The following is a 27382-nucleotide window of genomic DNA, read 5'->3' on the forward strand; positions in this document are numbered from 1 at the left end:
GGAAAAATCCTCTAGAGGCATCTCTTCATTGTCATAGTCTAATAAACTTCCTATTTGTTCAAATACTGTAACAAATAGCTTTTACCCCAAGCCCTGTAAGCTAACAATCTGCTTCTTGTTATTAGATAGAATGACATATACCTTTATATGTTTTACATACATACATACACACACATACATATTCACACATTTTCTTATATATGCAGATATTTTAAAGGAGTTGGCAGTTATGACACTTCTTGGATGTTAGGTTCAGTTATAAGCTAGAGAACTTTTAAAGAGCTGTAATTTGTCCTCTTTGTTTTTGTACCTGCGATAGAGAAACCACAGCTTCCCTAATTTAAAATCATTTTTTCACAACACCCTGGAAACTAAAACACCTTCTACTCCAAGAAGGTACCATAAAAGGAAAAATTGATTATTGCTTTTGACAGATCCCATTTCATGCATTTGCACCTTGGTAAAAACTTTCCCATTAGACTTATAAGCAGTGTTCCTCAGGAAAAACAAATAGTGATTATCTGGGGTCTGTCTAACTATAAAACTGACTTTCTCGATATATGAAAAGAGGATATGTTCTTATTAACTGTGGTAATCTTCCATATAACTTATTATTTGGGATAATCATTCCCAACTAACTGATTAATCTTCTCATTCTACACTGTCTGAACAATGATCAGACTTCCGTAAATTTACTTTTCCTAAGACGAGCTTCTTAAGTTGCACAGGGTAAGTGGTCCTCTTGCCCTCTTGATGTCTGGCTATTACTGACAAGGCCCACCATGTTCATGCAAATTGGTTTGATATTTTAACTGTTGAGAACTGAGCTGCAGCAAACATAAAAGGGAAGGTTGTCACTGCTCTTCTACACATTCGGGAAGCAGCTCAGAGTTTCAGAAAGCACACTCTTCTTGCAGGAAAACAGTTTCAATTTCTGGCTCCCACAATTTTAAGTCATACCTACCTATAAGTCTGGAGAACCCATGGTCTCTATTTGACTGCATACACACTACACTACTCACACAGAAACTTACACACATAATTAAAAACAAAATATTTCATTTTCTCATCCACTGTTGATGTGAATACTCTATGGTTTATATGAAGCTTTGATACATACAGAAAATTTCAAAAAGTAAAATGTTAGGACCTTTAACTCCTCACCTTTTTGTCTCATTCAAGAGATCAGTCTCATTTTTCTTCTCAAATATAACTCATTTCTATCACTTGTCTGAAATTTGAGTCTAAGGATAGCACATAGCTCTAATGCCCTCATGATCAGCTATTTTCCTGCACTCCATCCTCTCTTTTGGTTCTTTCATCTTGGCCAATGCATGTAGGCAGAGTAGGTTGCATAAAACAAGCAGGTTGGTCAACATAAAAAATGAAAATTAAAGCCAAAAGGATAAGTTGCTTGTAACCAATAATTCAAGACCCATTTACTAAAGGAAATAAAGAAATCACAGTGCTATGGGGATGGAGAGAAATGAGCCCTGTTCCTTGTAAAAGGGAACATGGTTCTGTTACGTTACTGTAAATGAGTTCGAGACCCACAAAAATTTTGTATACAAGAACACATGCCCAACATTCTCACTTATATGCGAGGATCTGAAGAAAATGACATTTTCAATTAAAATAGATTATTACATTTCAATGATTATTTCCATATTCCACTGTTATAGTGTCTCTCATTGCTGGACTCTCTATAAGTGAAGCCTGGGGTGTAAAATCTCACAGAGATGCCCACTATTAATTGTGATTGTAGCTATCACATCCCTACCTGAAAACTAGTTTCTGTTACTCTTGATTTACGTCAGTCTAGCTATGTATTTTATATGTTTCTCTTTCACTCTCCTCAGCTTGTAGCCAGTCAGAGGTTCATAAATATGATTGTTGCTTTTTTGGGCACATAACACCACCCTGCTCAGCCTGTCTGGGCACTGGGGGCAAATCCTCAGGGCAAGCAGGCGGGCAGGAGTTCTTTGTTTCACTGGCCTGCCTGCACCAAGCAAGGTAGGTGCTTTGTTTATGAACTACCCAACCAGCAAGGAGATCTGTTCTCGGCGCCAGGAGAGCCATCTTGGGGGTGAGTTTCTGACCCATGACAGAAGCCCAGGACAGGGAACTCAGAACTTCCTCATCCCCCACATACTTCCTGGGCTCCCTGCAGGGGCTCTACTCCCTGCATACTGCCTCTCTCTTCCTATCCCACCCAGCTTGCATCCAGAACCCTCCTCCCTTCTGCACCCTTCCCTCTTTGGGCACATAACACCACCCTGCTCAGCCAGTCTGGGCGCTGGGGGCAAATCCTCAGGGCAAGCAGGCGGGCAGGAGTCCCTTTAATACTCTGGCCTGCCTGCACCAAGCAAGGTAGGCGTTTTGTTTATGAACTACCCAACTAACTTGGAGAGCTAACCTCGGCACCAGGAGAGCCATCATTGGGCACGGAGATCTGATAGTGGCACCAGGAGAGACATCACTGGAGCACCAGGAGAGCCATCACTGGGGAGTGCCATCACTGGGAAGGTACATCAGTAGGCAAGGAGACCTGTTCCTGTAAAAGAAGATCCATAGGAGAACATTTGGAGGAAGAGATGGGCAGGCGCCAATGCAAGAATTCACCCAACAATCTGAAAAACAATATGAAACCACCAGAACCCAGCGACCTCACAACAGGAGGACATGAACAACTTAATCATGAAGAAGTAGAAAAAATTGACTTTATGAAAGTGATTGACGCCCTTAAACAGCATGTAAAAAATGGCCTTAAAGAAATGGATGAAAAGTATAACAGAAAGTTTGAAGAATTGAGTAAATCAGTGAATGATACCCTAGGAAACCAAGGAAAAACAATCAAACAGATAATGGAAACAGTTCAAGACTTGAAAACTGAAATGGAGGCAAAGAAGAAAACACAAACAGAAGGCCGGCGGGACATGGAAAATCTAAGTAAATGAATAGAGACTACAGAAACAAGGATAACCAACAGAATACAAGAGATAGAAGAAAGAATCTCAGATTCTGAAGATACCATAGAGAAAATAAACACGCTGATCAAAGAACACAGCAAGGCCAACAAACTCTCATCACAAAACATTCAGGAAATATGGGACACAGTAAAAAGACCAAACCTAAAGAAAACATCTTCAACAAATGGTGCTGGCACAACTGGATGTCAAACCTGTAGAAGAATGAAAATAGACCCATATCTATCACCATGCACAAAAATCAAGTCCAAATGGATAAAAGACCTCAATATCAATCTGAACACACTCAACCTGATAGAAGAGAAAATGGGAAGTACCCTACAACACATGGGCACAGGAGATTGCTTCCTATGTATAACCCCAACAGCACAGACATTAAGGGCAACATTGAATAAATGGGACCTCCTGAAACTGAGAAGCTTCTGTAAAGCAAAGACACTGTCACTAAGAGAAAAAGGCAACCCACTGACTGGGAGAAGCTCTTCACCAACCCCACAACAGACAAAGGTCTGATCTCCAAAATATATAAAGAACTCAAGAAACTAGACGTTAAAATGCTAAATAAACCAATTAAAAAATGGGGCACTGATTTGAACAGAGAATTCTCAACAGAAGAAGTTCAAGTGGCCAAAAGACACTTAAGATCATGCTCAACCTCCTTAATGATCAGAGAAATGCAAATCAAAACAACTTTGAGATATCATCTTACACTTGTCAGAATGGCTAAAATCAAAACACCAAGGATAGCCTCTGCTGGAGAGGTTGTGGAGAAAGGGGTACCCTCATCCATTGCTGGTGGGAATGCAAACTTGTGCAACCACTTTGGAAATCAGTGTGGTGGTTTCTCAGTAATTTGGGATCAACCTAAACCTGGACCAAGCAATACCACTCTTGGGAATATACCCAAGAGATGCCCTATCATATGACAAAAGCATTTGTTCAACTATGTTCATAGCAGCATTATTTGTAATAGCCAGAACCTGGAAACAACCTAGATGTCCTTCAATGGAAGAATGGATGAAGAAAGTGTGCAATATATATACATTAGAGTACTACTTTGCGATAAAAAACAATGACTTCTTGAATTTTGCATGCAAATGGATGGAAATAGAAAATACTATCCTGAGTGAGGTAACCCAGACCCAAAAAGAAGATAATGGGATGTACTCACTCATAATTGGTTTCTAGTCGTGGATAGGGGCCACTGAGTCTATAATTTGAGATCCTAAAGAAGCTAAACAAGAGGGTGAGCCCAAGGAAAAACATATAGTTATCCTCCCAGCTATGGGAAATAGACAAGAATGCCAGGCAAAAAATTGGAATCTTGGGGGTGGGGTGGGATGGGGGTGAGGGGAGATGGGGAGAGAAAAGTGTGAAGGAGAGGTTGAGGGGAACTTGGGGAAACGGGATGATTGGAGATAAAGGAAGGTTGGATAGGTGAGCAGGGAAGCACATATCTTAGTTAAGGGAGCCACCTAAGGGTTGGCAAGAGACTTGAACCTGGAATGGCTACCAGGTGCCAGGGCAATGTCCCCAGTTATTTCCTTGGGCAGCTGAGGAGAGGGAACCTGAAATGACCCTATCCTATAGCCATACTGATGAATAACTTGCATATCACCATAGAACCTTCATCTAGCGATGGATGGAGATAGAGACAGAGACCCACACTGGAGCACCGAACTGAGCTCCCAAGGTCCTAACGAGGAGCAGAAGGAAGGAGAACATGAGCAAGAAAGTCAGGACCACGAGGGGTGCACCCACTCACTGAGACAGTGGGCCAATCTATTGGGAGCTCACCATGGCCAGCTGGAATGTGACTGAAAAAGCATGGGATAAAACCGGACTCTCTGAACATGGCGGACAATGAGAGCTGACGAGAGGCCAAGGAGAATGGCACAGGGTTTTGATCCTACTTCATGTTGTGGCTTTGTGGGAGTCTAGACAGTTTGGATGTTCACCTTCCTATACCTGGATGGAGTGGGGAGGACCTTGGACTATCCCAAGGGCAGGGAACTCTGACTGCTCTTGGGGCTGGAGAAGGAAGAGAAGAGGAGTGAGGGAGAGGGAGAGGGGCGGGAGGAGGGGGAGGGAAATGGGAGGCAGGGAGGAGGCACAAAATTTTTTTTCAATAAAAAAAAGACCAATAATAGGAGCAGAAGAGGAGGAAGAAGTGCAGCTCAATGGTCCAGAAATATATTTAATAAAGTTATAGAAGAAAACTTTCCCAACCTAAAGAAAGATATACCTATGAAGTTTCAAAAAGCATACAGAACACCGAATAGACTGGATCAAAAAAAAAATCCCCTCGCCATATACTAATCAAAACACAAAGCATACAGAATAAAGAAAGAATATTAAGAGGTACAAAGGAAAAAGGCCAAGTTACTTATAAAGGTAAACTGATCAGATTTACACCTGACTTCTCTATGGAAACCATGAAAGCCAGAAGGTCCTGGATAGATATACTGCAGAAACTAAGATACCGTGGATGCAAGCCCAGACTACTATACCCAGCCAAGCATTTGTTCACTATAAATGGAGAATACAAAATTTTCCAGGATAAAAATAAATTTAAACAATACGTAGCCACAAATCCAGCCTTTCAGACAGTAATAGAAGGAAAATCACTAACCAAGGTGTCCAACAATGACCACAATAACTCAGACATCTAGAGACCCTTCACCAGCGCAACACAAAGAAGGGAAACACACAAAATCTACTAATAAAAAAGTGACCGGAGTTAACAACCACTGGTCATTAATATCACTTAATGTCAATGGACTCAACTCACCTATAAAAAGGCACACACTAAGAGATTGGATACAAAAACTGGATGCAACATTCTGCTGTTTAAAAGAAACACATCTCAACCACAAAGACAGGCACCTACTCAGAGTAAAGGTTTGGGATAAGGCTTATCAAGTAAATGGACCTAAGAAAGAAGCAGGTGTGGCCATACTAATTTCTAACAAAGTTGACTTCAAACTTAAATCAATCAGAAGAGATGGAGAGGGACATTTTCTACTCATAACAGGAACAATTCATCAGGATGAAGTCTCAATCCTGAATATTATGCCCCAAATATAAAAGCACCCACATAAGTAAAAGAAACATTGCTAAAACTCAAGGCAGCCATCAAACCGCACACATTAATAGTAGGTGACTTTAACACTCCTCTCTCACCAATGGACAGGTCAATCATACAGAAACCTAACAGAGAAATAAGAGAATTAATGGAGGTAATGAATCAAATGTACTTAACAGACATCTATAGAATATTCCACCCAAATAGGAAAGAATATACCTTCTTCTCTGCAGCTCATGGAACCTTCTCGAAAATTGACCACATACTCGGTAACAAAGCAAACATCCACAGTTACAAAGAAATATTAGTAACTACCTGTATCTTATCAGATTACCATGGATTAAAGCTAGAATTCCGCAACAATGCTACCCCCAGAAAGCCTACAAACTCATGGACTGAACAGTCAACTACTGAACCATACCTGGATTAAGGAAGAAATAAAGAAAGAAATTAAAGTCTTCCTTGAATTCAATGAAAATAAAGAAACAGCATACTCAAACCTATGGGACACTATGAAAGCAGTCCTGAGAGGAAAGTTCATAGCACTAAGTGCCCACTTAAAGAAAACAGAGAAAGAACATATTGGAAAATTAACAGCCCACCTGAAAGCTCTAGAAAAAAAAAGAAGCAGACTCACATTGGAGGAGTAGAAGAATGGAAGTAATCAAACTGAGGGCTGAAATCAATAAAATAGAAACACAGAAAACAATTGAAAAAAATCAATGAAACAAAAAGCTGGTTCCTGGAGAAAATCAACAAGATTGATGAACTCCTATCCAAACTAATCAAACGGCAGAGAGAGAATTTGCAAATTATTAAGATCAGAAATGAAAAGGGGGACATAACTACAGACACAGAGGAAATTCAGAGAATCATTAGATCTTACTACAAAAGCCTGTATGCCACAAAACTGGAAAATGTAAAAGAAATGGATACTTTTTTAGATAAATACCATATACCAAAGTTAAACCAGGACCAGGTGAACAACCTAAATAGACCTGTTAGTCGTGAAGAATTAAAAGCTGTTATTAAAAACCTCCCTTTCAAAAAAAGTCCAGGACCAGATGGTTTCAATGCGGAATTCTACCAGAATTTCCAAGAAGACCTAATACCTATACTCGTTAATGTATTTCACAATATAGAAACAGAAGAGTCATTGCGAAATTCCTTTTATGAAGCTACAGTAACTCTGATACCAAAATCACACAAAGACTCAACCAAGATAGAGAATTACAGGCCAATCTCACTCATGAACATCGACGCAAAAATCCTCAACAAAATCATGGCAAACCGAATCCAAGAACACATTAGAAAAATTATCCATTATGATCAAGTAGGCTTCATCCCAGATATGCAGGGCTGGTTCAACATGAAAATCTATCAATGTAATCCTTCATATAAATAAACTAAAAGAAAAAACACATATGATTGTTTCATTAGATGCTGAAGAAGCATTTGACAAAATTCAGCATCCCTTTATGATAAAAGTCTTGGAGAGATTAGGGATATAAGGGTCATACCTAAATATAATTAAAGCTATTTACAGCAAGCCGACAGCTAACATCAAATTAAATGGAGAGAAACTTAAAGCCATCCCACTAAAATCAGGAACATGCCAAGGCTGTCCACTCTCTCCATACCTCTTCAATATAGTTCTTGAAGTTCTAGCAATAGCAATAAGACAACATAAGGGGATAAAGGGGATTCGAATTGGAAAGGAAGAAGTTTAACTTGCATTATTTGCAGATGATATGATAGTGTACATAAGCGACCCCAAAAACTCCACCAAAGAATTCCTATAGCTGATAAACACCTTTAGTAATATGGCAGGATACAAGATCAACTCCAATAAATCAGTCACCCTCTTATACACAAAGGATAAGGAAGCAGAGAGGGAAATAAGAGAATCATCACCTTTTATGATAGCCACAAACAGCATAAAATATCTTGGGGTAACTCTTACCAAGGAAGTGAAAGATCTATTTGACAAGAACTTTAAGGCATTGAAGAAAGAAATTGAAGAGGATACCAGAAAATGGAAGGATCTCCCTTGCTCTTGGATTGGGAGGATCAACATAGTATAAATGGCAATTCTACCCAAGGAAATCTATAGATTCAATGCAATCCCCATCAAGGTCCCATCAAAATTCTTCACAGATCTTGAGAGGACAATAATCAACTTTATATGGAAAAACAACAAACACAGGATAGCCAAAACAATCTTATACAATAAAGGAACTTCTGGAGGCATTACCATCCCTGACTTCAAACTCTATTACAGAGCTACAGTAATGAAAACAGCGTGGTACTGGCATAAAAACAGAGAGGTCGACCAATGGAATCGTATAGAAGACCCGGATTTTAACCCACAAACCTATGAATACTTTATATTCGATAAAGGAGCTAAAAGTACACAATGGAAGAAAGAAAGCATCTTCAACAAATGGTGCTGGCACAGCTGGATGTCAACCTGTAGAAGAATGAAAATAGACCCATATCTATCACCATGCACAAAACTCAATTCCAAATGGATCAAAGACCTCAATATCAATCTGAACACACTCAACCTGATAGAAGAGAAAATGGGAAGTACCCTACAACATAGGGGCACAGGAGATCGCTTTCTATGTATAACCCCAGCAGCACAGACATTAAGGGCAACATTGAATAAATGGGACCTCCTGAAACTGAGAAGCTTCTGTAAAGCAAAGGACACTGTCATTAAGACAGAAAGGCAGCCTACTGACTGGGAGATTTTCACCAACCCTGCAACAGACAAACGTCTGATCTCCAAAATATATAAAGAACTCAAGAAACTAGACGTTAAAATGATAATTAACCCAATTAAAAAATGGGGCACTGAACTGAACAGAGAATTCTCAACAGAAGAAGTTCAAATGGCCAAAAGATACTTAAGGTCATGCTCAACCTCCTTAGCGATCAGAGAAATGCAAATCAAAAACAACTTTGAGATATCATCTTACACCTGTCAATATGGCTAAAATCAAAAACACCAAGGATAGCCTTTGTTGGAGAGGTTGTGTAGAAATGGGTACCCTCCTCCATTGCTGGTGGGACTGCAAATTTGTGCAACCACTTTGGAAATCACTGTGGCAGTTTCTCAGAAAACTTGGGATCAATCTACCCCTGTACCAAACAATACCACTCTTGGGAATATACCCAAGAGATGCCCTATCATACGACAAAAGCATTTGTTCAACTATGTTCATAGCAACATCATTTGTAATAGCCAGAACCTGGAAGCAACCTAGATGTCCTTCAATGGAAGAATGGATGAAGAAAGTGTGCAATATATACACATTAGAGTACTACTCTGCGGTTAAAAAAAATGAATTCTCGAATTTTGCATGCAAATGGATGGAAATAGAAAATACTATCCTGAGTGAAGTAACCCAGACCCAAAAAGAATATCATGGGATGTACTCACTCATAATTGGTTTCTAGTCATGGATAGGGGCCACTGAGTCTATAATTTGTGATCCTAAAGAAGCTAAACAAGAAGGTAAACCCAAGGAAAAACATATAGTTATCCTCCTGGCTATGGGAAATAGACAAGATTGCCGTGCAAAATATTGGAATCTTGGGGGTGGGGTGGGATGGGGGAGAGGGGAGATGGGGAGAGAAAAGTGTGAAGGAGAGGTTGAGGGGTACTTAGGGAAATAGGATGATTGGGGAAAAAGGAAGGTTGGATAGGGGAGCAGGGAAACTCATATCTTAGTTAAGGGAGCCACCTAAGGGTTGGCAAGAGACTTGAACTTGGAGTGGCTATCAGGTGCCCAGGGCAATTTCCCCAGTTAGTTCCTTGGGCACCTGAGGATAAGGAACCTGAAATGAACCTATCCTATAGCCATACTGATGAATATCTTGCATATCACCATAGAACCTTCATCTAGCGATGAATGGAGAAAAAGACGGAGACCCACACTGGAGGCCTGGACTGAGCTCCCAAGGTCCTAATGAGAAGCAGAAGGAGGGAGAACATGAACAAGGAAGTCAGGACCACGAGGGGTGCACCCACCCACTGAGACAGTGGGGCCGATCTGTTGGGAGCTCACCAAGGCCAGCTGGATTGTGACTGAAAAAGCATGGGATAAAACCAGAATCTCTGAACATGGCGGACAATGAGGGCTGATGAGAAGCCAAGGACAATGACACTGGGTTTTGATCCTACTTCATGTTCTGGCTTTGTGGGAGCCTAGACAGTTTGGATGTTCACCTTCCTAGACCTGGTTGGAGTGGGGAGGACCTTGGACTTTCCACAGGGCAGGGAACCCTGACTGCTCTTGGGACTGGAGAGGGAGGAGAAGAGGAGTGGGGGAGAGGGAGAGGGGCGGGAGGAGGCGGAGGGAAATGGGAGGCGGGGAGGAAGCGGAAAATTTTTTTTTCAAAAAAAAATGTTAAAAAAATATTAAATAATCCTAAATATGATTGTTGCTTTGGTAATTTATGGGAATATAAGCTAATTCTTAACACTTCATAAAAAAACAGCAGTGTGCACCCAGGTTTGAGGGTTATGTTCACTAAAGAAATAACAAGACAGAGAACATTAAGTGATAACAAGAAGTGGACTGTAAGGCAGATATGAACATGGGGAACCTTGTGACTTTAATGATAATCAAGGCATAGATTAAAAAGAGTTTCTAGTGTCTTTTCCTGTGTCTTGTTAATGCAAATCACCAGGGAAGAGAATTGCAGAGTTGAAACCAACCTCTTCATTCAAGATTCAGGAAATGCCTGTCTAATTTGGCATTAGAGATGTCACAATTTGTGTCCCTTATCTTTATGCATAGTCTTTTCCCTTTTTGCTGTGGGTTGCAGTTGTAGAAACTGCTCTTTCCTTTAAGGAGACAGCCATCCTGTTAAATTCCTGATCATCATGTACAGTATGAGTTCAATGTTCCCTGTGTTTTTTGATGCTTTAGGGTTATAAAAAGATTATTTCAGACATGATGCTTAGTATGTTTCATCTCGGGTTTGTTTGATATTTTCATTGTGGTTACAATAATCTGGAAAGGAATATCTCAGGTAAATTCACATATCTTATACTATATTGGGGAACTAGGATAAATCCACTTATTCAAATATTTTTTTTGTCCTTAGATACTTAGATATTTTCTAAGTTAGGTTTCCATTTCTGTAAAAAGGCACCATGACCACAACTGTTATAAGGAAACTGTATAATTTAGGGGGCTTTCCTATAACTCCAGAAGTTCAGACCATTCTCATCATGGCAGGAAGAATGGTAGTGTGCAGGAAGTCTTGGTGCTGGAGGAATAGCTGAGAGTCCAACATCTTGCAATGAATAAGAAATCACCTGACAGACTGGGCAGCACTCTGAGCATAGAAAACCGCAAAGCCTACCCTCTAAAGTGACACATTTCCTCAGTCAGGCTGTGCCCACTCCAGCAATGCCACACATCTTAAAAATGTCACTTTTAAGGAGTGAATTAAAAAAAACTTTATGTAATGGTCTGGAGTGTTGTACATACCTTTAATCCAGTCACTAGGGAAGCAATAATAAAAAATCTCTTAGTTTAATATCAGACTGTTCTAGACAGTGAGTGCAAGCCAACCAGAGTGACCCTTAAAAAGAAAGGAGAAACGTTATTTAACCAATTTATCTGTGAATATGAGTTTCTGCATGTAGAGGATATGATGTGTGTGTGTGAGTGTGTGTAGGCGTGTGTTTGGACGAGTGGTATATGTGTCTCTGTGGTTGAAATTGGGCAAACTGTCACTGACTCCACATCCATTCTTTCATCAGAAGTAACTGAAATTATCCTAGTTTTTATTCTGTACATGTCATGACCATCGTACCTAAGCAACATGGGAAGGAAAAGATTTATGTCATCTTAAATCTTACAGTCCATTGTAGGTATACCAGTACATGAAATCAAAGCAGGAAACTGAACATGGGAACTGAAATGAAAACCATAAAGAAGCCTGTTACTGCCCTATACTCCCTTGTTGTTTAGCATGCTTTCTTATACAAAGCAGGTACAACTTCCCATGGATGGCACCTCCCTGTCAATCTAGACCCTACCACATCAATCATTATTCAAGAAAATGACCCCACAGTTATTCTTATAGAACAACCTGATGGAAAAAATTTTTCCAAACAAAATCCCGTCTTCCCTGATGACTGTAGTTTGTATTATGTTCATGGAATTCTAACCACACCACAAGTGTACAAGCTGGTACTGTCATTATAACATGACCCACTGAGTCTTCATGTGTCCACAAGACATAAGTAAACAAATAAATATGAAAGACTTATGGATAAGAAACTACTTATCAAGTAGAATGTAATTATATGTAATAAGATGATAACTATGAATTCTTTTTTGTTGTTGTGGAATCAGAATCCCTTTAGTGTACATCATTAAGGGTATTTTTTTCCTAACCCAGACAGGTGGGTCAACAGGATGGAGACATAATCACTGGATCCTTGGGTTAGGGCCCCCAGATCCTTGGGTTAGGGCCAAGGAAATGTGTACTCAGAAAGCAGGGTTGGTAAACAACTCTGAAAGTACAGAATTTGTAAATTTCTCAGAAACCCAAAACAACAAGGACAAGAATGGTCACCAGCAGGGAAGGTATGTAGGATGGCCAGGTCTCCATTAGGCCCCAACATCTCCTCCCTAATTGTTTTATAAAAGGAAAACCCTCCTGTCTTAGGTCATCTCAGCAGAGCAGTTTCTTACCCGTCCTTGGGAGGCTTCATTCCTGTCTTAGGTGGGCCTTCCCCTGTAGAAGTTGTCCGTCTATAGAGGTATCTTCAACATTCCATCATTTGTAGCCAGAATGTGGCACATCTGGATTTCAAGATGACAGACCAAGAATTTGCTGGGTGACCATGTTTAATGATCTCATGGATTGCCTAAGTTTACACAGAATCCAGAGACAAATATCCATGGCTATGAAACCCAGAATAGTCAGTGAGAGAGACACCGATCATTGCTGAACCCAGCCACCCAACTGGGCCATAGCATTCCACCACATCTTGGATGAAACAGGGGGCACCCAAGTATCATTTCAAATATTTTGATGTGACAATTGCAAAGTAAAATTAAGGAAAGTAGAATTCCACGGAGCCTGCAAATATGCATTAAGTTGTTTTACAATTTTAGAAGCACTGGTCACAACAGAGGGTGTAAAACAAGTTATATGATAAAAATGCAAGCAAGACATTTGTTGAATTACCCATAATGAGTACACATGCTCTTGCAATAAGGCAGTTTGCTGATTTAAATTTAAAAGTCCAGATTTGAAGTGAGAATTCAAGGCATTTTGCGTTTGAAGGACCTCGCTAACTTGTCCTGCCTATCTATCCACCATGTCCGCCACAAGAGATGTTTGGGCCATTGCCAGTCCAGCAACTGTCACAGCAGCAGCAGAGCCTGCAATGACCACAACCACAGCAGCCATTCTGATATCACGTTTTTCTCCATACAGTAACCATGAATTCTTATCCTTTACAAAATATTTGCTTATTTTCTTCTTTTAGGGATGCATGGAGAAGGGAAACCCAATGAGCAAGAAAGTGCAGATTACAGACACAAACTATCTCTAAAGCAACAAAAGGCCAAGTTCTCCAATATAGTACAAGAGATACATATTTATTTAGGTAAAACTCCTTCCAAATTTTTGTTAACACAATGAAAATATAACCCAAATATACAACCCAAAATATAATCCAGGATGACACATTCTGAGAATGATGTCTGAAAAATATTCTAACATTCAGACCAAAGAATGTGTGAAACACAGCACTCATAGTGGAATTGACCATCAGAGCTTGCACAAGATGGTTGAATCCCCAATGTTAAGACCTAAGACCTGTCTCTACCACTGCCACTCTAGTACAAAGATTATGCACATACAAATAAGGAATTTAAAATATGAGATCTCCAATACCAAGTAATAGGCAGACATTTTCTGAATGCTGATTGATCAGTGTGTGTCCAGTTCTGCACCCTATGGTTTGTATTACTAAAGCAAGAATGAATGTTCTACAAACTCTTGTTCTCTATGGTGATCTGCAACTCAAGGCATGGGGTTTCCCATATTCATATCTCTCTACTTCTCCACTTTTTGTAATGATTCACCTTCTTTTTTTATATTTCACTTTTATTAAAATAAATCAACTCTCAAGACTAATTGCATACTACAGTGCTTCATGAAGTTTTATTGATAGCCAAATTTCGATCCCTTATTAGTGCAAGTATTATGTATAGGGACCTTGATTTTTCTTTATTACTGGATAATAAAAGTGATGAAAGAACATAGAGAAAAGTAGACTGACATAAAAAAATGAGGTACTAAAACTCAATAAAGTGTTCCCAAAAGAGAAAGTAAATACGTTGAGCCACATAATGTAGGAACCAAATAAGTCTCTTGGGTATCCTCTCAGATACACACTTGAAATCACGTGTAATAATGTTAGTAAGCTTCTTTTCACAAGTTATCTTTTAGACAAGTGATGAGAATAAGAATGATTTCACTGACACCAGAGAATAAATTTTAAGTCGTTCCTTAAAATAGGGTTGGTGATAATCTATTTTATCAGAGGTCCAATTGCATACTAAATCCAGTGCTGCTGTTTATAAAGATATAAAAATGCATTTAGGATATGGTACTCTGTTCTGTCTGCACTGTGTAAATGTGGACTTACTTAACATAAACACTCTTGTGTTTTGCTTGTCAGTTCTGCACAGTGTGATTTGTCAGGGTTTGGAAATACAGACAATAACAAGAAAATGTTCCTGAGTTCCCATATTCAAATACTCTAAGAAACATAAGACAAATCTCATTCACCTGAGGGAAGTGGAAACCAAGTCCTGTGCTTTCTTTTATCCACTCAAGAACCTTCCCCAATGCAAAGCAGCCCTCAGACTCATTATAAAACCCAGGCCTAGCTGAGAGGCCCCATCTCCTTCTCACTACAGCTTCCAGCAGAGCATGGCTGTCCTGGTGCTGCTCCTCTGCCTGGTGACATTTCCAAGTTGTAAGTATCTCAGTGTTTCAGGAGAGGGACTCAGGCATTTCATCTATCTGATTTATAAATGATGGTGATGTTGCTTGCCTCCAGGTGTCTTTTCCCAGATACAGCTGAAGGAGACAGGACCTGGCCTTGTGCAGCCCTCACAGTCCCTGTCTCTCACCTGCACTGTGTCTGGATTCTCACTAACCAGCAATAGTATACATTGGGTTCGCCAGCCTCCAGGAAAGGGTCTGGAGTGGATGGGAATAATATGGTATGATGGAGAAACAAAGTACAGTTCAGCTCTCCAATCTCGAATCACCATCAGCAGGGACACCTCCAAGAGTGAAGTCTTCTTAAAACTGAACAATGTGCATGCTGAAGACACAGCCATATATTACTGTGCCAGAGACACAGTGAGGAAACTCAAATTTGAGCCTACACAAAAAACAACCTCCTTATGGAGACATCTGTGACCATCAGAGGGCACCAAAAACCAACAGGAACTCCTGAAAAACAAAAGTAAGATTCACTTTAGAGGCTAAGAAATCCACCTCTAAAGTATGGCAGAGATATCGATAGTGTGTGGAGATACCCTTGGAATTTCTCCTCTTGATCATATCCTCTCATTGTTTCTAGAGTTACAAATAAAAGAAGCACACAGATGACATGAGTGTAGAAACCTGGCACACACTATAGCATCCAAAACACAAGAGATAGGGTTTATAGCATGTGTGTTTGATAGTGTGACAAAACTGGCACGTGACATGGGTTCCTGTGATATTTTCCCTAATTCTGACATATGAACAAGTACCACTTGAGTGAGAACTGTCAACTAAGTAAATGTAAACACTATATTACAAAACATGTGTAGGTTTTCTTGTGAAATGATTATATAAAATAAGTGATGGACCCTGCCAGTTCTCAGTCAGTCAGGCTAGTGGTCTCAGATTAATTGTATGATCCTGGTACAGACATGGAAGATGTTAAAATAAAATTCAAAAGCGCCTGTTATCTTCAAATCTGACATATTTTCCTACTTGAAATCATATTGTATGCATTCTTACTATTAAGTTGTTTGAGTAATTAATAAACTTATTAATTATTTACTTATTGGTAAAATTTAAACTTTTGAAACTGCTAAAGTATTCTAATTAATTAGAAGGACCCCATAAATTTGGTAAATAGTTGATCCACATTATAGTAATGAAATTAAGAGTTTAATAATCATGATACACATTTTTTTTACATTTTAGATTTAAAGTTTAAGTAAAGTAACCCATAATCTAATAGTACAAAATAGAAACATGGATTTAAGTTGACATTTAACAAGAATCTTCAGTAGAGCACTGTGTGAGTTAATACCACCATACATAGGTGCTGTAGGATATCCTACAGCCAGTACTTACCCACCCACTGGGGTGTGGCCTCTTATTCTATTTATGCCAATGTAGAGCATGCCTCTTTTCTGGCTGTGGGATTCGTTTTCTAATCTCCGTTCTACCAGAGGGTTCTGATTTATAAGTCTTCCCGTAAATCTATTTCTCAGTTCTGTGCTAGTGTGGGATTTCTTTTAAGTGTGCTTCTTCATCTGGTGCCCATGTGGATTTGGACACCACACCTACCATGTGGATGGCCTAATGGCATAGCAAATACACTGCCCAAGCAGTCTCGCAACCCTGCCTGTTCAGCTTATTTTTACCTAAGAAGCTTTTTGTTGAACCCACCACAGTGGAGTTTACTGCATGTGGCAATTTGGAAATTTTTCAAGCACATGCACAAATTCCACATTTCCTGGTGCGGTGCCCTGACTCAGTTCCCTACCATGTGGTGACTTGTACAGCTTCTGCTTTCTGCTCCCTGCCCATGAGTTTTGGGTTCTTGCTCCATGTATAGAATTGATTTAATTGCTTTTAATTTGTCTAGCAAAGCATATTTCTCAGTATTTAAACAATATCAATCGAGGAGACTAAAGTAGTTCAGGATCATTCCTGTCATCACCATGACTCTCCAACCATGACATCTGCTGGAAAATAAAGATTATAGTTTACTGGATCACATAACAGATGCTATGTGGATAAAATGGAAGACTGCATTAATATAGAAATTTTAGTAACATTTTTGCTAGAACTATGTGATGTATTATGTGAGGCTCAAATGGTTATGGTGATAGTTCAATATAATGGGTATTGGACTCAGTTTGTTTCCTTCATATTCTATCATTACGGAAGAATACAGAACTTTTAAGAATGATACATTCTTTACAGATTAATAATGAATAGCTATTTGACAGAATTAATACCATTAAAAATCAAAAGTTATCTGAAAAATTAATACTATTAAAATTATAAGGCTAATTTGACAGACGAAAGTGAATCCATGCCTAAGGGTACTGAGAAGTTATTTAAAAGAATTCATGCTGTTGAATTTGACAGTCAAAATTTGTTGAAAAGTTATGATAAGTTAGCAGATAGACTTCTCTCCAGGATGGCAATTCAAGTAATGTCCAAGGATAAGAATAGGATGTTATCTTTAAAGGGGAAACTTCAGACCTTGGAGTCACATGTACAGAATGAGGACCAGAGGCTAGGTGCCTCAATGAAATCACTAGAAATATATAGAGGCCAAGAAATTCAAGCTTTACAAAAGGCAATAGTAAAAAGATTTAAATAATTGATGAAATTATTGGAACTGATGAACAGGGAAAGAAGGCACAAGGACAGGATTCAACATTGCCAGCAGCTGATGACTTACCCATGGTTTTAGCTTCCTACCCTGTAATCTATTCTGACAAAGCATCAAGTTCTAAATGCCCAAAAGAATCCAAAGAAGGTAGATGGATACTTGTAGAAATGTATGTTATAAAAGAAATTAAGCAAGCTGTTGTAACTTATGGCTTGCATTCTGCATTTGTTAGGGAGATGATAAAGACATGGTCTTCTAGCACCAAAGCAATGACACATGCTTGGATTCAGTTAGTTTCAGCATTCCTGGATGATGGGCCTTGATTAATGTTTAGAATTTATTTCAGAAAAGAAACAAAAATATTGGAACAACAGGGAAAAGCCAAAGGCCTTGAGACTTCCCAAGATCAAATTCTTGGTGAAAGCACTTATGCTGACTCACAGGTTCAAGATCTTTATGATGAACAAATTGTGTCCCAATGCCACAAACCAGCCTTAAATGCTTGGGAAAGGATCCAAAAACTAAGAAAACAAATGGAATCATATACCAGGCCAGAGAGAACCCTTTACTGATTTTTTACAAAGATTAATGAAGGCTGTACAAATAGGAGTAATCTACCCAGATGTAAAATGAGTTCTTACTGAATATCTGGCTTTTGAATAAGTCAACATAGAATCCACAAATATATTTGGGCCTTTAAAGGTTAGATCATCACCAATGGATGAATGGATCCTGCATACAATGAACATTGAAACATCTTGGGTAGGAGAATCTTGGGTAGGAGAAGCAATTTCCAAAGGAATGAAAAGACAGGAACATGCAAAATGTTTTAATTGTGGTAGAATAGGACATCTGAGAAGGAATTGTAGACTAGGAATTCCTTGGAATAATACCTTCTCTGGGAATGGCAATAAAAGGATGAATCAGCCTTCAGGTATATGTAGAAGGTGGGGCAAAGGACAACATTGGACAAATAAATTCAGATCAACAAAAGACAGAAAAGGCAACCTGATACAATTAGCAAACTCCTTGGGGGGTCTCTCTCAGGCACCCAAGCCAAAAGTGGCCCAGTCATTCCCAGTAACTATGGAGGACATGTCTCACCAGGAAAATTAAAACCTCAAAGTCTTCTGTAAAAAGACCATACTGTTCTAGATTATGGCATAAACATGAAGCATAAGTCAAAAATGCCAATAGAAAATGGGAAATGTATATTCTGGCACACTTCTATAAATGATCAAAGACTAATGCTTAGAGTGTGTATAATTGGCATTGTAATTGTTGGTTTAATAGACACATGTGCGGATGTGAGTATCATTACTCCATAATCTTGACATCCAAATTGGCCTCTTTAAGAGGCAGATGTACAATTACTAGGAATTGGAACCATATCTCAATTAAACAAAGCATAGAATGGGTTGACTGTATTGGGCCAGAAGTTCAAAGAGGGAAGCTGAAAATAAAACAATAGAAAGAATCAATGAGTAAAAGAGTTTGTTTTTTGAGAAAAATCACCAAAATAGGCAAGTCCTTATCCAAACTAAACAAAAAACAGAGACAAAATATCCAAATTAACAAAATGAGAAATGAAAAGGGAGACATAACAACAAACGAAGGAAATCCAGAGAATTTTCAGGTCCTATTTCAAAAACCTGTACTCTACAAAATGGAAAACTTGAAGGAAATAGACAATTTTCTGTATAAATATGACATACAAAAATTAAGTCAGGACCAGATAAGCAAAATAAATATACCTAAAGCTGTTAAAGAAATATAAACAGTCATCAAAAGTCTCCCAAACAAAAAAAGACCAGTACCTGGTGGTTTTAATGCAGAATTCTACAAGATTTTCAAAGAAGAACTAAGACCAAAATTCCTTGAATTGTTCCACACAATAGAAATAGAAAGAACATGGCCAAACACTTTTTATGATGTTATAATTACCCTGATATTCAGACCCTAGAGAGGCATTAGTAAGAAAGAGAATTACAGATGAAACTCACTCATGAAAACTATTGCAAAACTATTTAATAAAATAATGGTAAATTTGTTACTTAGCTTTTCTAGGATTGTAGTGAGGAGGCGAGCAGGCCTGCTTTTCATCCCACCCGACTCCCTCATGGTTAGCTTTACATCTGAAATAATTACATGGAAACTGTACTCATTTAAACACTGTCTGGCCCATTATATCTAGCCTCTTCTTGGCTCACTCTCATATCTCGATTAACCCATTTCTAATAATCTGTGTAGCACCATGAGGTGGTGGCTTACCGGGAAAGATTCAGCATGTCTGACCTGCAGGCTGGCTCCATAGCATCTGACCTCACTGCCTCCTTCCTCCCAGCATTCTGTTCTGTCTACTCCACCCACCTTATTTTCTGTCCTATCAAAGGGTCAAGGCAGTTTCTTTATTAACCAATGAAAGTAACACATAGACATCATTTTCTTCCTCCATCATAGGATCATGAAGCATGTGCTCAATATTCTTTTATTTACAGCTAGTATCCACTTAAGGGTGAGTACATATCAAGTTTATATTTCTGGGTCTGGATTACCTACATCAGGATGTATATTTCTAGTTCCATCCATTTAAATGCAACTTTCTTTTTTCATCTTTAAAAATATGCATTAACTTTTAATCTTTAATTTTTCTTATTAATTTTTACTGGTATTATTGAGTTATACATGTTTTCTCTGCTCACCTCTCTTCCTTTCACCTCCCCTTCAGTCCTCTCGCAATTTACTGAGGATATCTTGCCTTTTTCTACTTTCCATGTAGATTAGATACATATATGTCTCTCATAGGTCCTCATCAATATGACTACAAGGTGAAACCTGGTGTAGGAGTTAACTCTGTTTATGTGTTGCTTTCATTGGTTAATTAATAAAAAAAACTGCCTTGGACTTTTAATAGGGCAGAACTTAGGTAGTTGGGAAAAACAGGACTGAATGCTGGGAGAAAGAAATCAGAGAGGGGAGAGTTGTCATGGAACCACCAGAGTCAGACATGCTGAATCTTTCCCGGTAAGCCACTGCCATGAGCCAATGTACAGATTAATAGAATTTGGTTAAATCAAGATGGGAAAGTGAGCCAATAAGAGGCTAGAGCAAATTGGTCAAGCAGTGTTTTAATTCATACAATTTCTGTGTGGCTATATCAAGGCTAAGCTGGCCAGGTGGCAAGGAGGGATAAACAGATCCTCCACTCTACAACAGGTACCCTTCCCTCTATTTCTTAAGGACTTAGCTGGGGTCATCCTAGTGTATTCCTGAGAATTTCTCTAGTTCCAGGTTTCTTGCTAGTGCAATAATGATTCTCTCAATCAAAATATCTCCTTCATTGCTCTCATCTCTGTACTTCCTCCATCTAAACTAACCCATTCCCTCACATTCTTCTCCCTCTCCCTTTATCCCCTCAGCATGAATGTGGAATCACTTAATGTTTTCATCCAAGGTTTGTACAGTGTGAATCATACAATTTCCTATTTATATGCAAGTGAGAATCTAGACAGGGTCAGAAAAATGTTACTCATTTTTTATCTCCAGGTCATCTAAGAAACTCAAGGGCAATTCTCAGAAACCCGAGGGAAAAGTGTAAACCTTGCCCTGTGCTTTCTTTTATCCTCTCAGGAACCTATCTCAATGAAAATCAGCCCTCCTGCTCGGAATAAATCCTAGGCCTATCTGACAGGCAACTCTCCTTCTCACTAGAGTCTCCAATAGATGCTGCTTTTCTGCCTGGGGACCTCGCCAAACTGTAAGTGTTTCAGGGTTCCAGGAATTAAACCAGGCATATCATCTGTAGGAGGTATAAATCATGAAGGTTATACTTATTCCCAGGTGCTCTGTCCCAGGGACAGCTGAAGGAATAACCTCCTGGTCCAGTACAGCCCTCACAGACTCTATCTCTTATCTGAACTTTCTGTGGATTCTCATTATCCAATCATGGTGTAAGCTGGGTCTGCCAACCTCCAGGAAAGTGTCTGAAGTGAGTGTGAAAAATAGGGAGTGCTGGAAGCACAAATTATAATTTAGTTCTCAAATCCCAAGTCAGCATCAGCAGGGACACTTGATGTTGGACAAATTCTAATTGTTGTTAGTGATAAAAATCCTGAGTCAGCTATCAAGGGCAAAAACTGAAGGATCAGAAAAGAAGAGTATTCTGTCAGTAGAGAGTTCTCACCTCTACCAATGCTCAGACCAACTGGGGAAGATCTTTCTCTACAAATCCTCTGACTGAATGCTGTCTCTCCAAAATCTCAGTCTGCCTCTCAGACGGAATCCTCAGACTGCATCTGAGTTCTTGTCTTCTCCTCTCTTATATTCCTCTTTCTGCCCATTCAAGTCACTCCTGTGTCTGTTTCTCTGCTGCTGAGACTAAAGGCATATAATCCCTGGTGATGGGATCACCTTTGTATGAGCTCTCTTTCTAATTTACACAAATTCAGTCTCTTGTAGGCCAGGGTAGGTTTGCACTCACAGAGATCTGTCGATCTTTATCTGCCTAGTGCTGGGATTAAAGATTTCTGCCACCACTGCCTGGTTTCTATGGCTAACTAGTGGCTTAGTTCTACACTCTGATCATCAGAAAACTTTATTTATTTGATCACAAACAAAATATCACTACACCTCCATAGCTACATTTTCATAAAACTGAACAATCTTCAAATTTCGGACACAGCCATGCATTACTGTGCCAAAGACACAGTGAGAGAACTCCAGTGTGAGCTTGAACAGATACCTATATACTCAGACCAGCAGGGGATATGGAGGACCAACAGGTATTCCCAGAAACAGTGGTCATCTGGAATATGCTACATTTGCAGCTGTTTGATGTCATAACCTTTGTTTTTTTCTTTTACACAAGGAATTCCTCTAGAGTACACTTTCCTTTCATAGGCTATTAATCTTGCTTTTTAATTACACAATAATCATCTGTGTTCCCACACAATCCTCTAAGATGTCTAATTGCTCCTTGTCATACAAATCAGCAGAGAGAGAGAGAGAGAGAGAGAGAGAGAGAGAACGAGAGAGAGAGAGAAAGAGAGAGAGAGAGGAGTCTGAAATTATGAAACTTTTTAAGACAGCTTCGTAAGAATTTTGAATAATCTTTAATTCATTATCTTTATTTTTATTTTTAAACTAGTGATAGAGAAATCACAACTTCCTTGAATTGATGTTACTTTTCAAAGTTAGCTTAAAAAATGAACTATCCACAGTTTCCTACTTCTGAACTAATAGGATCTTGATAAAAGAGTACAATTTTTATAACTGTTACACAATTATATTTTTGAACATTTGCATTTTGGTTAAAAGTTTGCTTGCACATTGAAGTTCAAGCTAATGATTCCTTTACAGGCATATCGTACAACTCAGATCACTAAATTCTCAGCCACAGATATTCACATCCTTGCAGATATCAGCTGTGGTCCCTGGTCCATAACTCTTCAGCCCTTCCCACAGCAGCTGAGTTCTATGATTTTCACATTTTGTGTTTTTATGAGTGCTTTTATTGTTCCCATAATTATTCCTCTGCATTCTCTGTTGTTGGTTTCTGTTTGGTGTTCTGACTCCTGTTTTGTTGACTTGGAAATAGAATGGAAGTCGAGAGGAAAAGACATCTTAAGTGAAGGATAAGATGGAAAAAGCACAGGGCAATATAGGGGTTTTGAAAGGAAAAGTTGGGTGTAGTGAGAGAAAGGGGCTGAAGAGAGTAGAAAGCATTAGAATTTGGGAAAATAAAACCAAAGTCTTGTGAAAATACAAAACTGAGGCAAAAGTTTAGTGTTTTATTACAAAAATGCATTAAATGTCCCCGTTATGATGACTATATAAATATACAGAAATAAAAACTGACCTAAGACAGCATGAAAACAGCCATCTGTTGCCCGGTATTGAGGTGGGAAAGGGAAAGGAAAAGTGGGGAATAAAAAGCAATCACAGGGAGAAATTCAGGATGCAAGCAATTGAGTGCTTCAAATATAAACGTATCTCCATAGCAACCACTGAGAGGAAGACAGACAGTAACAAGAAATATCACATTTACAAACTTCTTGAGGCTGTAGGACAGCATCTCTAAGAACTGAATAAAATTCTCCCTCCTTCAGCTCTTCAACTGGACCTTGGGAGCTCAGTCAAGTGCTCCCATGTGGGTCTCTGTCTCCATCTGTCACCTGATGAAGGTTCTATGGTGATATTCAAGATAGAGTCAGTCTGACTATGGGATCAGTAAAAAAGTCAGGACTGTGAGGGGTTGGTTCACCCACTAAGTATGTCTGAGCTAATTGAGCTCACCAACTCCAGCTAGACTAGACATGGGATCAAACTGGACCCTCTGAATGTGGTTGACAATTGGGGCAGACTGAGGGGCAAATGATAATAGCACTAGGATTTGTCACTACTGCATGTACTGGATTTTGGGGATCCTATTCTATTTAGATGCATTCTTTTCTAAGCCTGGATATAGGGTGGAGGACCTTGGACGTCCCACAGGGCAGGGTGCCTTGTCCTCTTTTTGGACTGGAGGGGGTGGGGGGAAGGTAGAGTGGGGAAATGAGAGAAAAGTGGGAGGAGGGGAGGAAGTGGGAATTTTTATTCCTATTAATTTTAAAATAACAAAAAAGAGAAAAAACCTGAGTAAAACTAATGTCAGTAAAGTCTCAAGTGTTCCTATCACAGCAAAGGAGTTATACTTAGAAGCAGGTGTGACCCTATGAAAGATTTACCTCAGGAAGAAGACATGTCCAGCAGAGACATGGGGACAGACAGAGCTAATATCTAGAAACACAGCTGTGTGCGGAGCTTTTTAATTTCACATTGATCCTAAAGAGACATGACAATGTGGAAACACAACATTTTCTATGCATTTGGTGAAAAGGGAACTAAATATAGCGTGGTGAATCCCTAACAGAGCTATGTTAATGCTTCAAATTCTATAACTGTCATCAGTATGTATGATGTCTTATATCTGCTCTGAGTACTGTCCTCTACCCAGGTCTAACTACAGAGTGTGTTATGGCAGGAAGATATGCAAATAAGACTTCTTTGTGCCCATAAAATCCAGCCCTGCCCTGACCTTGCAGCTCTGGCAGAGGAGACAAGCCCTGGATTCCCAAGTCCTCCCAGTCAGGGTTTAGCATTGAAGACAGGATACTCATCATGGACTTAGACTTAAGGCTCGTATTTGTTTCCTTTGTTCTTATTTTAAAAGGTAATTCATAAAGATGAGATATTGTGTATTGTGTGGACATGAGAAAGAAAAAAAATGTCTTCAGTGTCAGTTTTCTAACCAGAATTCTTTGTTTCTACAGGTGTCCAGTGTGAGGTGCAATTGGTGGGGTCTGGGGGAGGCTTAGTGCAGCCTGGAAAGTCCCTGAAACTCTCCTGTGCAGCCTCTGGATTCACTTTCAGGAATTATTACATGTACAGGGTCCACCGGGCTCCAAGAAATGGACTGGAGTGGCTCGAACGTATTAATTCAGATGGTGGTAGCACCTGGTATACTGACGCTGTGAAGGGTTGGTTCACAATCTCCAGAGACAATACCAAGAACACTCTGTGCCTGGAAATGAGCAGTCTGAGGTCTGAGGACACAGCCACGTATTACTGTTCTAAGACACAGTGAGTGAAAGTTACTGTGAGCTCAGACAAAAACACTCCTGTGGGTAATTGTTTATCTCTTTGATCACACTATGCACACAGAAGCTTAAACCCCTAATGAAAATATTGTATTTTTTACAAAGTTCTCATTCAATGCTGTGTTTTGGCCCAATGGTCTAGTTCTTTTCTAGTTTATATGAGACCTTGATTCAAATGGTAATATTTCAAAATATATTTTTCATTTTGATTAATAATTGCTGAGTTTGAAATATCAGTACTCCCTGTTAAAGGTTATAACAAGGTTTCTGTCATCCAAGAGAACAGTTCAATTTTTCTTTCCAAGAAAAACTCCTTTCTCTCACTTCTCTATGTTCTGAGTTAGGAGGATAACAGATAGCTCAGGAAACCCAGAGTTGAGAGGTGATGTCCTCATGAACACACATTATTCTTCTCTGCATCCTGTGATTGGGATGCTTTACTTTGTCCAGTGAAAGTGGGCAGAAGAGGTTGCACAGAGCTAACATTTTTAATAACCACAGAAATGGATCTTAAACCAAAAATGATTAGTTGCCTGTAACCAATGATATGAGTGCCATTTACCTAAAAAAAGAATGAGACCAAGTGTTATGGGGGTGGAGGAGAAGGGATGCCTGCGCTGTGGAAATGGGGATGTGGTTCTACTGAGACATTATGAAAACTGTGGGGTCCTTCAGAGAATTACACAAAATGATGTGACCCAGAAATCTCACTTCTGGATGAGCAGACAAGAGAAGCAGAATTGGTGCAGTAAAGCAGGAAAGGAGAGAGAAGAGAAGAGAAGAGAAGAGAAGAGAAGAGAAGAGGAGAGGAGAGGAGAGGAGAGGAGAGGAGAGGAGAGGAGAAGAGAAGAGAGAGGAGAGGAGAGGAGAGGAGAGGAGAAGAGAAGAGAGAGGAGAGGAGAGGAGAGGAGAGGGGAGGGGAGGGGAGGGGAGGGGAGAAGAGAAGAGAAGAGAAGAGAAGAGAAGAGAAGAGAAGAGAAGAGAAGAGAAGAGAAGAGAAGAGAAGAGACATGAGAGTAGGAGAGGACAGAAGGGTCAAAGGAGAGAGAGAAAGCGGAGCGAGGGTAGTGGGAGGAATCAATGTAATCATAGTGCATTATAAATGAGCAAGGTGATTTGTTTTTAAGTAGAATAAATAACAAAGTTGGAAAAACTTTTCAAATAGCATAGGATGTCAATATGCATATACCCATATGCCCTTCTATATGTGTCTTTGTGAAGGATTCCCTCTGTTATATGTCTGTCTGTATTATGTGTCTGAGTGTTTCTGTGCTTGTTCAGAGATGCATACTTTATCATCATTAATAATTGGTTTACATTACAGAGGTGACCACAACATCATCTGCCCTCAGAATCCTGCTCTGAGGTCAGGTGAACAGTGAGGCTGGGATTCAAGGTTTGACTTCAGGCTCAGGGCCTCTCTTACTCTGAGTTATAAGTTCTGGGTGTCAAGGAAGAACTAATTGTGTTTCCTGGTTTTTATTTTAGTAGTCCATAAATGTAGTTATCAAAAATTATTTTCTCTAGAAAAAAATGTTATGTTTTAAAAGATTGAACTATGCTTGTAGCTCTGTTGTAGAGTGCTTTGTGATCATGTGAAATGTCTTAAGTTTAAGAACTGAACTCACTTAAAAATAGGAATTAAGCACTTAGACAAATATCACTTCTTACCTTTATAGTCTTAAATGAGCCACTCTATAACTGGAAAAGAAATGGAAGTGTCCACAGTGAGAAGTGCAGTTAGAAAGCTGTGGAGAGGAACCAAGTCTACAGGAGTTCATCTCTTGGCTTCCATGGCAAGCAGTTCATCCAAGGTCTACAGCATCCGTGGCACAGTTGTGAATAACTGCAAACCACGAATCCAATGACAAGTAAGGACAATGTTCGAATGACTAGAAATGCTAATTGGTTAGACTGTGTGTGCATAGTAGATGGTCTGTACATGTGTCAGGAGGCTAGTGTGGAGTTTGAGTATGTTTATAGT

The 27382-nt window shown here is 39.3% G+C and overlaps 1 gene segment (V, D, J or C); it reads left to right on the plus strand.

Annotated features, from left to right (window-relative positions):
- The first annotated feature begins 15054 nt into the window (after window positions 1–15054).
- On the plus strand, window positions 15055–15552 carry LOC130882828 (Ig heavy chain V region PJ14-like). The segment is given in 2 exon segments: window positions 15055–15100; window positions 15185–15552. Coding segments are annotated over 2 exon segments (414 nt in total).
- Window positions 15553–27382: the final 11830 nt, after the last annotated feature.

Source organism: Chionomys nivalis, chromosome 10, assembly GCF_950005125.1.
Source record: "Chionomys nivalis chromosome 10, mChiNiv1.1, whole genome shotgun sequence".
Taxonomy (NCBI): domain Eukaryota; kingdom Metazoa; phylum Chordata; class Mammalia; order Rodentia; family Cricetidae; genus Chionomys; species Chionomys nivalis.